This window comes from Emiliania huxleyi (assembly GCF_000372725.1).
Source record: "Emiliania huxleyi CCMP1516 unplaced genomic scaffold EMIHUscaffold_274, whole genome shotgun sequence".
NCBI classification, from domain to species: Eukaryota; Haptophyta; order Isochrysidales; family Noelaerhabdaceae; genus Emiliania; species Emiliania huxleyi.
The window spans coordinates 140,512-155,570 of NW_005199975.1; the positions used below are offsets into that span (position 1 = coordinate 140,512).

The following is a 15,059-nucleotide window of genomic DNA, read 5'->3' on the forward strand; positions in this document are numbered from 1 at the left end:
TCCTGCGCCTTTGCCCGCGCGCGGTCGTCCAGCTTCTTCTTCCTCTTCATCAGCGCCGAGGTCAGCTTCTGCACGAGGGCGCCTGCACACCACACACAGCCTGCCTCGGTGAGGCTGCACAACACAGCCAGTCTTGGCGCTGGTCCTCAAGGCTGCACGAGTCAGGCTCCGCACCGCGAGGGAACCGCTCTGGTCGTGGGCGGTGGGCGATCTCTCGGCGATCTCTCGGCGATCTCTCGGCGATCTCTCGGCGATCTCTCGGCGATATCTCGGCGATCTCTCGGCGATTTCTCGGCGATCTCTCGGCGATCTCTCGGCGATCTCTCGGCGATCTCTCGGCGATCTCTCGGCGATCTCTCGGCGATCTCTCGGCTACATCTCGCCGCTCTGGTCGTAGGCGGTGGGGAGGGCGCGGACCAGCCCTCTGCCCAAGAGGGGGAGGCGGAAGATGAGGAAGGGGAAGGAGAGCAAGCCGTAGGCCTGAGGAAGCACGCGTAATGATGAGTTGTCCAAGAGGGGGGAGGGGAAGGAGAGCAAGCCACCTTCATGTAGTAGAGCGTCGTCCTCGGCTCCTCTCGGCTCATCTCGGCTCATCTCGGCTCCTCTCGGCTCCTCTCGGCTCCTCTCGGCTCCTCTCGGCTCATCTCGGCTCATCTCGGCTCATCTCGGCTCATCTCTAACTAGCGCGCGCCATCTTCATGTAGTAGAGCGTCGTCCTCGGCTCCTCTCGGCTTATCTCGATTAATCTCGGCTAACTAGCGCGCGCCATCTTCATGTAGTAGAGCGTCGTCCAGAACATCCAATGCGAGGGCGAGAGCTGCCTGCTCGCAGGGGGAGATATGGGGAGATATGGGGAGATATGGGGAGATATGGGGAGATATGGGAGAGCTGCCTGCTCGCAGGGGGAGATATGGGGAGATATGGGGAGATATGGGGAGATATGGGGAGATATGGGAGAGCTGCCTGCTCGCAGGGGGAGATATGGGGAGATATGGGGAGATATGGGGAGATATGGGAGAGCTGCCTGCTCGCAGGGGGAGATATGGGGAGATATGGGGAGATATGGGGAGATATGGGAGAGCTGCCTGCTCGCAGGGGGAGATATGGGGAGATATGGGGAGATATGGGGAGATATGGGGAGATATGGGGGAGCTGCCTGCTCGCAGGGGGAGATATGGGGAGATATGGGGAGATATGGGGAGATATGGGAGAGCTACCTGCTCGCAGGGGGAGATATGGGGAGATATGGGGATATATGGGGAGATATGGGGATATATGGGAGAGCTGCCTGCTCGCAGGGGGAGATATGGGGAGATATGGGGAGATATGGGAGAGCTGCCTGCTCGCAGGGGGAGATATGGGGAGATATGGGGATATATGGGGAGATATGGGAGAGCTGCCTGCTCGCAGGGGGAGATATGGGGAGATATGGGAGAGCTGCCTGCTCGCAGGGGGAGATATGGGGAGATATGGGGAGATATGGGAGAGCTGCCTGCTCGCAGGGGGAGATATGGGGAGATATGGGGAGATATGCGAGAGCTGCCTGCTCGCAGGGGGAGATATGGGGAGATATGGGGAGATATGGGAGAGCTGCCTGCTCGCAGGGGGAGATATGGGGAGATATGGGGAGATATGGGGAGATATGGGAGAGCTGCCTGCTCGCAGGGGGAGATATGGGGAGATATGGGGAGATATGGGGAGATATGGGAGAGCTGCCTGCTCGCAGGGGGAGATATGGGGAGATATGGGGAGATATGGGGAGATATGGGGAGATATGGGAGAGCTGCCTGCTCGCAGGGGGAGATATGGGGAGATATGGGGAGATATGGGAGAGCTGCCTGCTCCCAGGGGGAGATATGGGGAGATATGGGGAGATATGGGGAGATATGGGAGAGCTGCCTGCTCGCAGGGGGAGATATGGGGAGATATGGGGAGATATGGGGAGATATGGGGAGATATGGGAGAGCTGCCTGCTCGCAGGGGGAGATATGGGGAGATATGGGGAGATATGGGAGAGCTGCCTGCTCGCAGGGGGAGATATGGGGAGATATGGGGAGATATGGGGAGATATGGGGAGATATGGGAGAGCTGCCTGCTCGCAGGGGGAGATATGGGGAGATATGGGGAGATATGGGAGAGCTGCCTGCTCGCAGGGGGAGATATGGGGAGATATGGGGAGATATGGGAGAGCTGCCTGCTCGCAGGGGGAGATATGGGGAGATATGGGGAGATATGGGAGAGCTGCCTGCTCGCAGGGGGAGATATGGGGAGATATGGGGAGATATGGGAGAGCTGCCTGCTCGCAGGGGGAGGAGCTCTCATGACTGGGTAGGCCGTTCCTTCCTCACTTCAGTGAGGCAGCGATATCCCGATCATCCGGCCCCCGCTAGAGCTTCACGGCTCCCCGGCCCTGGTGTGAGGCTGATTACCGCACTCCAACTGCTCCAAGGGAGTGCTCCAAGGGAGACAGTGCTCCAAGGGAGTGCTCCAAGGGCGCGTCCAGTGCGAGGCGGGGCGAGCGGGCTGCTGCACCCTGAGAGGAGGAGCCGCCCGAAGCCGAGGGCCAAGATGACGGCCACGCAGTAGGCATCGTACCGCATGAAGGCAGGCAGGTACCCCCCCGTCCTCACCTGTGAATGACTCATGACTCATGACTGAGGACTGAGCACCGCATGAAGGCCGGGGCAGGTACCCCCCCCCCCCCCCCCTCCTCACCTCTGCCTCTTGTGTCTTGCGCGCCGCCTCTGTCGCGGCTAGGATCTCGTCGTCGTCGAAAAGCCGGTCGGCAAACTCGAGCGCCTGTGATCACATCTCCCGTATCTCCCCCGTATCTCCCCCTGTGAGCATGCAAGGGGCGCTGTTTGTCGTCGCGGCTGTGAGAGGAGCGTCCCCAGCCGTGGGGGGGGGGGGTACAGGTGTATGGCTGCTGACTCGCCGGGGGAGATGTGGGGAGATGTGGGGAGATGTGGGGAGATGTGGGGAGATGTGGGGAGATGTGGGGAGATGTGGGGAGATGTGGGGAGATGCCTGGCTGCTGACTCGCTGCACCTCCTTGCTCAGCGTCGCCGGCGACTCGAGGCCCTCTTTCCTGCTCATCCAATTCACAGCGCCTCAGCCGCCGTCCCTTGACCGACGCGCATTCCGACTCCCGACGAACTCTCTCGCCAGAGAGAGTCGAGCCCGCGGAGAGAGTCGAGCGCGGTCTAGGAAGTGTCTAGGAAGTGTCTAGGAAGAGTCTAGGAAGTGTCTAGGAAGTGTCTAGGAAGTGTCTAGGAAGTGTCGCCAGAGAGAGTCGAGCCCGCGGAGAGAGTCGAGCCCGCCCGAGACAGAATTCGCCACCGCCGTCGAGCCCACGGAGACCTGCCGCGAGACACACCCCACCACATCCTGCGCTGATCCGAGGCTGGGTGAGTGGTCTCGCCTCGGCGACAGCAGCGGCGGAGGCAGGAGCCGCAGAGGCAGGGCAGAGGCAGGAGCCGCCGCCGATCCCTTGCTTTGGTTCCAGTTGATCAGCCTCGACCTCGCCTTTGGCAGATAGCCCGCCGCGCGCTTCTTCTTCTCCTCCAGCATCTTCTTCCTATAGACACTTCCGAGACACTCCCTAGACACTTCCTAGACGCGTCTTCTTGTGCGGCAGCATCTTCTTCCGGTCGACGTCCCCGTCGAGGCTCCCGTCCGCCATGTCGAGCCGCACCTACGGCCATATCGCCCCCATATCTCCCCCATATCTCCCCACATCTCCCGTCCGCCATGTCGAGCCGCACCTACGGCCATATCTCCCCCATATCTCCCATATCTCCCCACATCTCCCGTCCGCCATGTCGGGCCGCACCTACGGCCATATCGCCCCCATATCTCCCATATCGCCCCCATATCTACGGCCAATCTCCCCCACATCTCCCCCGTATCTCCCCCACATCTCGTGCCGCACTTGCTCGAGGGCCCTATCTCCCCCATATCTCCCCCACATCTCCCCCATATCTCGTGCCGCACTTGCTCCAGGGCCCGGATCTCCCCCCCATCTCCCCCATATCTCGTGCCGCACTTGCTCCAGGGCCCGGATCTCCCCCCCATCTCCCCCATATCTCGTGCCGCACTTGCTCGAGGGCCCGGATCTCGCCCAGCCCGCCGTACGCCTGCCAGTGAGAGTGTGGGCAGTTGATCAATTAGAGGGAGTGGGCCCGGACCTCACCCAGCCCGCCCGCGTACGCCTGGGGGCATGAAGCAGCTGCTGCTACTTCCGCACTCCTTCCCGCGAGCAGGTGTCTCTTGGAAGTGTTCTAGGGAGTGTGGGAAGTGCCACACCTTCCCGCTGGCGAGTGAGTGGGAGAGGTGTTCTAGGAGTGTTCTAGGGAGTGTGGGAAGTGCCACACCTTCCCGCTGGCGAGTGAGGTGAAGAGGAGAGGTGTTCTAGGAGTGTCTAGGGAGTGTGGGAAGTGCCACACCTTCCCGCTGGCGAGTAGGTGCGCGGCGGTGAAGAGGAGAGCGCAGCGCAGCAGCTCGAGCGAGTAGATGTACGCCGAGTACCTTGTCACCAGACAGCAAATACTGGGTCTTTGACAATTAGCCATTTCCCATTCGAGCGAGTAGATGTATCAGCGAGTAGATGTATAAGAGTGCCTTATAGAGTAGATGTAGAGTCCCCGCCCGGCGTGGCGAGCGAGCAGGTGTCTCTAGGAAGTGCCCAGGAGGTGCCTAGGAGGTGTCTAGGAAGAGCTCGGAAGTGTCTCGGAAGTGTCCCGGAAGTGTCTCGGAGGTGTCTAGGAGGTGTCTGGAAGTGTCTAGGAGGTGTCTAACCCGCCCATCGTGACGAGCGAACAGCGAGCGATGTCGAACTGGTCTCCGCCCGTCGGGTCGATGGCGCCTAAGTCAATGAGCAACCAGCCGTCGACAAACTTCTTCTGCGATGATGAGGAGAGGCGGTCGGGCGAGGGCGTAGTAGCGGGACTTGGCGACTTGACAAACAATCACTGAATACGGAAGGGAGGTGGACCGCTCGCCTTGGTTGAGGCAGTAGTAGAACTTGAGCGCGCCCTTGACGGCGAGCGAGAGCGCGGTGATGAACTGGAAGCCCTTGAAGGAGAGGATGAACTGCACCAGCTGGTACTCGTCCTACAAAGACGAAACACGGCTCGAAACGAAATCCAGCAAGACGAACCCCCCCGCGGCGGTACTCGAGTCGTCCTTGCGGTCGATGTTAGCAGACAGGTGTCTAGGAAGTGTCTAGGAAGTGTCTAAGAAGTGTCTAGGAAGTGTCCTTGCGGTCGATGTTAGCAAACAGGTACGCGAAGATGAGCACGTTGACTCCGAAGAATGGGAGGAGCTTGATGGCGAGGATCGACGCGTTGACCTAGGAAGTGTCCAGGAAGTGTCTAGGAAGTGTCGTAGGAAGTGCACTTGATGGCGAGGATCGACGCGGCTGACCGGATCCTGCGTCACCTTCCAGATGGTCGCGTCCGCCGGCTGAGTCGCGTATAGCACCTACAGCCCCATGCAGTCGGCATAGGAATGGTTAGCACCAGTCGAGACGCACTCCCTCGCCCCTCCGCCACGGCTGAGTCGCGGCGTGTGCAGCGCCCACCTTTGCGCGCACCCAGGCAGGGATGTTGTCCAGCTGCAGGGGGGGCGCCTTTGCCCACTGGCTCAGCCGGAGCTCGCGGTGCTTCTTGTCGGTCCGGCCGTACGATGCCATGATGCCGCTCTTGAGCTCCTCGCCGACCTCCTCCCACATCCGGGTCATCACTCCGTCGACAAAGCCAGCGACACGCGGGGGCATGTAGGCCGCCTTTGCGCTCTCCTTGGCGACGCCTCCCGCGGTAGCGATGATGCGGCTGACCTGCCGGTCGAGGATCTCGTCGTGCGTCTGGTCAAACTTGGTCACCGCCCTCGCCCTGACGCTCTGCAGGCCGCGTACCGGAGCACCGAGCGTCCGGCTCAGGAACGCGCGCGGCGAGGCGGCGCGGACGCTGGAGCCGACTGAGCTGGCGCCGACCGACGCCGCATCGGGCTCGGTGTCCGAGCCGTACGACGCGCCGGCCCGCGGCGACGGGCAGGAGCCTGCTCGCTGCCTCGCCATATCAAGGTGCCGGCGGGGGCGTGGCGTGCGCGGCGCTGCGCGCCGATCTGCGAGCGCCTCTGCGGTAAGGTACGCTGGACGCTGGGACGCTGCGCCTCCTTTGAACTACTGTGAATAGACGCTGTTCACTTCTCGACACTCCGACAGGGGGTAACGTGTTAGGCTAGAGCAGGCTGCTCCTGCTCCACCTCTAGCAATCTCGCCGGCCGCAAGGCCGGAAAACTGTGTGGGGGGTCATGTGAGGTATCTATGGTGCCCGTGACTGGGCTTCTGTCATTGTGTGACAGTGGCACCTAGTGGCACACTCACCCGTCCCCGAGGTGTGAACCTTCTAGGCCCGCGGGTAGTCTCCCCCCATCCCCAGCGCCTCCAGGCAACTCAATCTCTCACAGACCAGCGCACAGCGCCATAGGACGTATTTTCTTCTCAATAACAAGGTCTGTGAACGTCACGTGTGTCGTGTGATCAGTCCGCACATTGTTTGGAACGTTCCGCACATTGAAGGGGACAGAAATAGACGTCTTCTTACTAACATGAAGTTCATCAGCCGAAATGCTCGCCACCGATACTGCCAAGCACACACGCCCCATCCCGGCCGCCTCAGGTGCCGCACTCCACTAGCTGTGGGACTACTGTGGAACTGTGTGGGTAGGCCACGGGGGGCGTCCAGGAGGGTGGCTCTGCACCTGGAAGATGTGGGCTGGAAGCAGAGGTCCTCACAAGTGCAGAGGTCCTCACCTCGCCGGAGGACCTCAGAGGCCTATGGCAGAGGTCCTCACAAACGCCCCATCCAAGCGCTATACAGGCTATAGTGGCGCCACGACTGGCTGTGGGACTACTGTGGGACTGTGGCGGTAGGCCACGGTTGGCGTCCAGGAGGGTGCGTGGAAGATGTGAGATCGAGCCGGAAGATTAAAGGTCCTCACACGTGCAGAGGTCCTCACAGAGGTCCTCACGCAGATGTTGACCATCGTGGGGCCGGCCCCTGAGCTGTGGGCTGACACCGAGCTAGGATAGAGACCGGAGGCAGAGCGCATCCGATGGCAGGATCATCCGATGCATGAAGTTGGGGCTTCTTCTCTTGCGTGGGCATCGGATTGACAACGTCACGATCAGTGATCGCGGGTGTTTACATAGGAAGGTGTAATACTAGAATGAAGGGTTGATTGATTGATGGGAAGGCGAAACACAGTCCGACCAACGACTGGGACACCAACGCGGTATGGGTGGACGCAGGACGGGCGATGACGGTCACACAGGAGCGACACATAGAACCACAAGACAAGACACTCAGCCAAACTGACTGCCACACATCCTGAGCGAACTTCCCTAGTCACCCGCGGCCGGACTCCATCCGGCACGCGTCGCTGGGCGCTCAGAGCCGCGTCCCCTGCTCGCCACCCCGACGCCCAAGGCGCCCGAGCGAACGACAGGCGGCACGCGAAGACTGATTGCAATCCCGCCGACCGCCAGGCCGCGGGATGATGCGTGCATTTGGTTGAAAAATTCATTGTGAAATGCGAAAGAAAAATTCTTCCTGTTGAGGCACGTGGAGACGCGAGGGTTGCCCCCCCTTGCCCCACCACCTCGTGTGTGTGGAGAAGTTTACCTTACCTTACCTTACCTATAACTTTTACTTTGCGGAATGATCTCCGCCTGGCTGGGCTGACTAGGCAACCGGTGCGCGGTGGCTGAGGCTGGGCAACCGGTGCGCGGTGGCTGAGGCTGGGCAACCGGTGCGCGGTGGCTGAGGCTAGAATCCGGCCCCACGTATGGCGTTTGACGGCGCCGAGCGCTGTTGCTTCAACGACACCCTCCACGTCTACACCGGCGACTGGACGGGTCAGGCACTCATAAAGCTGCAGAAGAACTCGGCGGGCGAGTGGAGCGGCGCTCTGGCGGCCCAACTGAGGGCAATCGCCGCTCACACGCTCATGCGTCTCGAGTGGCTGGAGCAGGAGGACTGCCAAAACAACCTCGTCCCGCCGTGGGGAGGGACGGCGGAGCTAGTCTACTACTGCGTCCGACTCGACAACTCGACCGTCCCCCTCGCGCGCTTCTTGAACCACTGGAGGATGAGTCACTGGAAGCTCCCACCAGAGCAGCGGGGCCATTGGACCACCACCTCGTTCATCGAGTCGGACTTCGCCGCCCTTCTGCCCGTCTACTACGACAGCAGCGACTATGGCATCTTCCAATTCCTTGCGCCCTTCTCCCGCGACCTGTGGATCGCACTCGGCGTAGCCTTTTTGGTGGTGGGGACTGTCATGCCGCTCACACTGCGCGATCCGAGAACATACGAGACTCGCGTTCATGGCGGATTCTTCTTTGCGTCGCCGTCCCAGCGCGGCCTGCTCCTCTACCACTCCGTCTCGGAGCTGCTAGGCAATACCGAGCTGGAGTGGACGACAAACATCTCCTCCCGCGTGCTCAAGGCGTCGCTCCTCCTCTTGCGCAGCGATTGGACGGCGTCGCTCCACTCATCTCTACCTGCGAATAGGTTGGGTGGCTCTTCTTCATCTTTGTCACCGCGGCCTCCTACACCGCCAACCTCGCTGCCTTCTTCACCGCGTCGGGGCGAACCGTCCAGGGCCCGAAGACAATGCCGGAGCTGCGATCTGAGGTGGCGTGTCAGCCGAAGTTCACCAACCACGCGCGCGATCAGGCGGCGTTAGACAAGCGATTCTCGGTCAACGTCACCATGCGCGGCGTGATCGCTGCCTTCATGCCCATCGACTTTGACGGGAAGCCGCCTGGATCAGAGGAGAGGCAAGCCATATACAGCGTGCCGGTCGCGGATAGAGTCTCGATCTGTGCCGACAAGGTGCGGGAGGGCCATGCGTCCCTCATACTGTGGGAGCGCACCGAGCTGGCGTCTTGGTTGTACGACCACCGACATCCGGAGCGGTGCCGCGACTGGGAGTTCTCCCCTGGCGTGCAGATGGCCAAGAGCAACCCCGCTCAGACCTTTCTCGCCGTAAACAAGTCGGTCGGCTGGCCCCTCTTCTCCGCCGTGCAGCACTGCCTCGCCTGGCTCCGGCAAAGCTCGCCGGTCGAGGTGACGGAGGCCATCGCAGAGCGCGAGCTGAAGCGCGGCGCATCGTGCCCGACTCCAACGACACAGGTATTACCTACCATCAACTTCAAGGACCAAGAGGGGCTGTTCGTCGTCTTTGGGAGCTGCGTCGGGATCGCCGTCCTCATCAGCCTTTCTGAGGCGTACGTGCTGCAGCGCAAGAAACGGGCGTCGGCGAATGAGGCGAGAGCGGCCACCAAAATCCAGCGGATCGTGCGGGGCAAGGCCGGGAGGACGTTCTCGAACGACATCAAGACGGGGCCAGTGGCGCGTGGGCGTGCAGATCTCAAGAGCCGCGGCGTCATGACAGACACGGAGTTGCTGCGCGAGCTGCTGAACGATTTTGGTTCGTTTGAGAGCGGACTTGCGCGCGTCGAGAATCTAGTGGAGAGCCTCGCGGCACCGAGTCTCGCGAGCACGTCGGGCTGGAGCAGCGGCGCGGCAGCTCATCCAACGTCCAAGGGCACGGAGGTCAGGAGCGAGACGACGCGCTTCCGGATGCACGGCTCATCACGTCCTGGTGCGAGACAAATGCCGCGCCTTGCGCTGCGTCGCGGTAGCCATGGCGCCTATGAGGCCTAGGCCAGGCCTAGTGATAGACAATAGAGCAGCTGTAGCCGTGGAGGGGGGCAAGGTGAGGTAAGGTAAGGTAAACTTCTCCACACACACAAGGTGGTGGGGCAAGGGGGGGCGTGTCCCTCGCAACTGTACTCGTCGAGGGGGGCAACCTGGGCGCTGGCACCCGCGCTCCGCGGCGCTGGCCGCTGGAGGGTGCGCTGCCGCTTGGGGCCCGCCGGCCGCGGGGCTGTAAAAAACAATGCTCAATGGAGGGGACCGGCTCTAGAGTCATTCCGACCACAAACAACGTGTTGAGCGTGCATGTGAGATTACAAATGGGTAGAGGAGCGCTGCGGGTGTACTCACTGGTGGGACCTCAAGGAGAACAAACTCGTCTGACCCTCTCGAGACAAAACCGACCTCTACCGACCTACGCCGACGCGCCACACCCTCTTTGCCCCCGCGGCCGAAGAACTTCATCCTCCGCTGGCGGCGGTGCCGCTGGCGACGGGCTCCCAACGGTGCTTTGCCGCGCTGAAGTGCGCGTCCGCCGCCGTGCAGGCGAAGTTGCACGGCAGCAGCCGCGACTCGGGCGTCCAGCCGCAGCAGGAGTTCGAGTACGGGCCGAGCGGGCCTAGAAACAGAAAGACAAATGTGAAAAGAAATCCACGAGGCGCAACTGCTCGAGTACGGGCCGAGCGGGCCTGCGGGGACGGCGGGCGCCTCCTCGCGCACAAAGAGCAAGTTGCGGTCCTTGCCCCGCCAAGGCGTCGCGGCGCGGTAGCCGTGCCTGTTCACAGCCACGCGCCGTGGGACGCCGTTCACAGCCACGGCGGCGCGGCGCGGTGGCCGTGCGCCGCAAGGCAGCCTCGCGCCAGCACGCCTCGACGTGCGGCTGCTTGAGCTCGGCGTAGAGGAAGCGCGGCGGCGAGCGCGAAAAGAGGCGCTGTCCGCCTTTGAGCACGTCGCACTCGGCGCCTGGACAAGCGAAGGAGGGGCTCGTGAGTCGGGAAGGGCCAGCTACCGCCCTTGAGCAGGCCGCGCTCTCGCGTCTCCCTCCACGTCCATCTTCACGACCGCGAACCGCGGGTCCCCCCACCCCTCGAGCAGCGAGTCCTGTTCACAGCCCGCACCTCTCTGTGAAGAGGCGCCGTTCACAGAGCAACCACCCCACCCCTCGAGCAGCGACGCCAGAGTCGTGAGCGTCGCAGGCTCGCACGCCAACCCGCCGGCTCGTGCCGCCTCGCACCCCTCCGCTCGCCCGCACCGCAGCACTCCATTCCCAGCGTTGTCGCCCGCCGAACCGCTCACCTGTTCACAGCAGCGCTGTGAATGGGCGCGGCTGCACGCCGCTGTGCACAGCCCCGGCCCAACTCGCTCTACCACGCACGGCCCTGCTGCGTCTGGCCCGCCTAGAAGGTTCCAAGAAGGTTCCTACAGGGTTCCTTCCCGTCGGCCCTGCTGCGTCTGGCCCGCCTAGAAGGTTCCAAGAAGGTTCCTAGAAGGTTCCTCCCCCTCGGCCCTGCTGCGTCTGGCCCGCCTAGAAGGTTCCAAGAAGGTTCCTAGGAAGGTTCCTCCCCCTCGGCCCTGCTGCGTCTGGCCCGCCTAGAAGGTTCCAAGAAGGTTCCTAGGAAGGTTCCTCCCCCTCGGCCCTGCTGCGTCTGGCCCGCCTAGAAGGTTCCAAGAAGGTTCCTACAGGGTTCCTTCCCGTCGGCCCTGCTGCGTCTGGCCCGCCCACTGCGGTGGCGGCCAGCGTCACCTGTTCACAGCTCGGCGCTGCGAAGGGACGCCGTTCACGGGCCGGCCCGCGGCGGTGCCGGCCAGCCGTCGCCGATCCGTTCCAGGCAGGGTTGAGGCAGAGAGTGGTGCGGTAGGCGCGCTGATTCGTAGGGAAGGCCTGCGTGCCATGACAGGGTTGGCTCGAGATGGCCTGGCGCGGGGGTGGCTAGCTTGCGAGGGGTCCGCCTCGACGGCATAGACACGGCGTCCGCCCTGCGCAAAGGGCCAGCCACAGGAGTCATGGTCCAGTGAACACGGAAGGAGAATAATGGTAGTTGGTGCTTGTGTGTGTGTGTGTGTATGTGTGTGTGTGTGTGTGTGTGTGTGTGTGTGTAGCGCCATGGTGATGACGGCACCTGCGCAAAGAGCCACGAGAACCAGCCGAGGTTCGAGCCCACGTCGAGAAGGGCCCCGCTGGCAGGCAGCGCGTACCTTCCGACACAACGGCACACTGAGGAGGAGGAGAGAGAAGCAGCGGCAGCAGCAGCAGCAGCAGAGGAGGGCGCCTCCCGAAGATTTGCTCCGGCGAGCGTACGTCCCAGTGGCCCAGCTTGGTCACGGACCACGAGACGATGTCGGGCCGCGACAGGACCACCATCCGGAAGCATCCGGCCGCGGCGGATGCCACGGTCAGGCGGAGGCCGGAGCAGGTAGCGCACGCGAGAGCTGGGCACTCTGCGGCGGCGGCGGACGACTCTCGCGCGTCGGGCTCCCAGATGGAGTGCTTCCCGTACTGGCGGCCCACGGGGCACTCGTAGCCGGGGTGCGTAATGGGGTCACGACGCTGCCGCTGCGACCAGCTCTGGCGGCCCGACATCTTGGGCTGAATCAGAAGGGCCGCTGAGCCTTGACAGTCACGCGTAAAAGAAATCAGTTACCCTTCAATGGACTCGGGAGCACCGGACGCGGCACAATAATGAACGAATGCGAAGCAGAAAAAAGAAAATGCGCGTAACAGCAATCAGAGGAGCCGGGGGAGCGTGATGGCTGCCTCACACTTGCCTGCCGATACGCCTCAGCCTCCGGCGCCGCCGCCTCCTCGCTCGGCTGACTCTGCGTTTGCAGAGTGGACCACTGCGGCACGCGTTTGCTGCCTCCTCATGCGGCAGCGGTTGTGGCGCTCTGCCCGCTGGCTCCGTTACGCGGCGAAACCAATCGGCGCGCTCGTCTGCGTCTACTGCGTCTTAATGCTCCTTGCATACGGCGTGCTCGGCTACGCTGATGAGCGAATCTGGATGCTGTTTGTCGGCCCCGCCTCGCTTTCCTTGCTAATCATCTCCTACCTTCTCTTCTGCCACGTTTGCCCCTGTCTCCTGGCCCACGGGTTGCAGGACCCTCGAGCGGACACCCGAGCCGCTCTGTCTGTGCCGGCACGGCCTCCTGTCGGTCGGGGGACGTACACGGCTAGGACGGACGGAGCTGCGGTTTGCAAGCCGCCGAGTCGGCGCTGGCTGACTGCAGAGGTGGTCGACGCGTCTCTCGACCGAGCGAGCGACCGAGGCCTGTGGCTGGTCACGATGCCACAGAGCATCGTCTGCGTGGTGACCGGCCCATCCTTGACCCCGCCCCCGGCAGACGTTGCGTCACAGGTTGTGTAGCGGGCGCGGTCGACGCTGGTCTCCCATCGTACGCGTGCTTGCTTGCAGCCAGATCTGAGGTTTTCTTTTAATTTTCAATCCTAGCTCGGCAAAAAGTGATCAAAAAACCCTGAGACCTGACCAAATGGGGGCGGGCCCGGCGGGTGTGCGCGGACAACGCGAAGAGGTCCTCACGCACCGGAGGTCCTCATGCGGAGCGGAGGTCCTCACCCTGACAGAGAGGTCCTCACAGCTAAGGAGTAAGGTAGCTTGTTCTTCGAAGTAAGCAGCGACTCATCCGCTGACGCACCTGTTCCACGCGCGCTCCGAGTGAAGACCGAGCTTGAGCAAGCAGTCGTCAGAGGTGCGCGACGCAACGCAAGCAATGGGCTCACAGGAGCAGTCGAGGTGCGGGTTGGGTTGGGGAAACATCTGTCAAATGCAGGTGTATTTGTGAGGCCAACGAGGTGTTGTGCTTGATGAAGATTCCGTTGTGTCGTTTTCTAGATTGTTGATGTTGTAAAATTCTACATTGATTGAGTAGCAGCGAATTCATCCTCTGACCCTGTTCCTAGCATAGGTGCGGACTGGCGCGTGCTGGCACTAAAACACAGGCAAACCACCGGAGCCGCCTAACTAAGCGACTGTGTGAGTACTGTGTGTACTCACTATCTAAGTAAGTAAGCGACTCAATCAAGTGTAAGAACGGCAGATTGAAGCAGGAGATGTTGTCGGACCGCCTGCCCCCCCCACGCGGCAGTTGGAAGAAAAAAGTCTTTTGGAACTGTTGCGAGGCTCGGGTTTTGTTTCGAAGGCTCGGACCTCTTTTCCTCTTGCGGCTTGCCGACCCGCTCCTCTCGGCCGCAGAGCAGGCACCATCCTTTGCCCAGTCGAAGAGAAGAAGCGAGCAATCGTCGTCAACGCGAAGAGGTCCTCACGCACCGGAGGTCCTCAAAGACTTGCCCTTTCGGGGAGGGGCCTCAGGAAAGGCGAGTCCAGCTCAACCCTACGTCTTCCCCTCCTCCCTCGAGGCAGCGAGTAGGCAGCGAGAGGAGGTCTCGAGCGCCCGGTTTGATTTTCTTTTCCTGGAAATTCTTTTCTTGGAAGGTCGCTTGTGCTCACACAATAAGCACACGCACACGCACACGCACGCACGCACGCACGCACGCACGCACGCACGCACGCGCGCGCGCGCACACACACACACACACACACACACACACACACACACACACGCACACACACGCACACACACGCACACACACCGCACACACACCGCACACACCGCACACACATCACCGCACACGCCGCATCGCACCGCATCGCACCCCGCGCGCCCCGCCTATAGGTCGAGAGGAGATGAGCGGATAGAACAGCCTTCCCGAGAAGGAGGAGATAAAGGAGCCACCCCTGAAGTCAGTCACAAGCACGTATCTCGTATGGCTATAGGAGGCAAAACGAGATCTGCGTCAGGCCGCTTCACTATACGCTGCCCGCAGGCTGCCCGGCTTCCCCATTCCTGGACAAAGCAGATACCAGACCTCGGTTTCCCATAGGGTTTCTGCTGCGGTTTCCCACGATATTCCCATGGCCCGGATGTTTTCTGTGGGATGGGCACCCGAAATTCTTTTTCCCCGATTCGACGGACCAGATCTAGCTCCTCTCGGCCGCAGAGGCACCATCCTTTGCCCAGTCGAGGAGAAGAAGCGAGCAATCGTCGTCAACGCGAAGAGGTCCTCACGCACCGGAGGTCCTCATGCGGAGCGCGGAGGTCCTCACTCACCCCGACAGAGAGGTCCTCACAGCTAAGGTGGCTTGTTCTTCGAAGTAAGCAGCGACTCATCCGCTGACGCACCTGTTCCACGCGCGCGCTCCGAGTGAAGACCGAGCTTGAGCAAGCAGCAGTCAGAGGGGCGCGACGCAACGCAAGCAATGGGCTCACGGGAGCAGTCGAGGTGCGGGTCGGGTTGGGGAAACATTTTTAAGGATACGT

At 61.9% G+C, this 15,059-nt stretch overlaps 3 protein-coding genes across 3 annotated transcripts; 1 reads left to right on the top strand and 2 right to left on the bottom strand.

Moving 5' to 3' along the window:
* Window positions 1-1,031: 1,031 nt before the first annotated feature.
* On the bottom strand, window positions 1,032-1,832 carry EMIHUDRAFT_44266 (hypothetical protein; the record flags this gene model as incomplete). The annotated part of the gene is made up of 1 exon (XM_005776703.1): window positions 1,032-1,832. A coding segment is annotated over one exon (801 nt), but the record flags the coding sequence as incomplete, so codon positions are not given.
* A 2,334-nt stretch (window positions 1,833-4,166) lies between these two features.
* On the bottom strand, window positions 4,167-6,141 carry EMIHUDRAFT_457795 (hypothetical protein; the record flags this gene model as incomplete). Its single annotated transcript, XM_005776704.1, has 7 exons — window positions 5,582-6,141; window positions 5,425-5,481; window positions 5,258-5,350; window positions 5,001-5,112; window positions 4,798-4,864; window positions 4,446-4,527; window positions 4,167-4,211 (listed from the first exon to the last, which is right to left on the bottom strand). The coding sequence occupies exons 1-7, from the start codon at window positions 6,074-6,076 to the stop codon at window positions 4,167-4,169; spliced, it is 951 nt and encodes a 316-aa protein (XP_005776761.1). The 5' UTR covers window positions 6,077-6,141.
* Window positions 6,142-7,848: 1,707 nt separating this feature from the next.
* On the top strand, window positions 7,849-9,734 carry EMIHUDRAFT_238689 (hypothetical protein; the record flags this gene model as incomplete). The annotated part of the gene is made up of 2 exons (XM_005776705.1): window positions 7,849-8,502; window positions 8,577-9,734. 2 exons carry the CDS (start codon window positions 7,849-7,851, stop codon window positions 9,732-9,734), a joined length of 1,812 nt encoding a protein of 603 aa, XP_005776762.1.
* Between the last annotated feature and the right edge of the window lie 5,325 nt (window positions 9,735-15,059).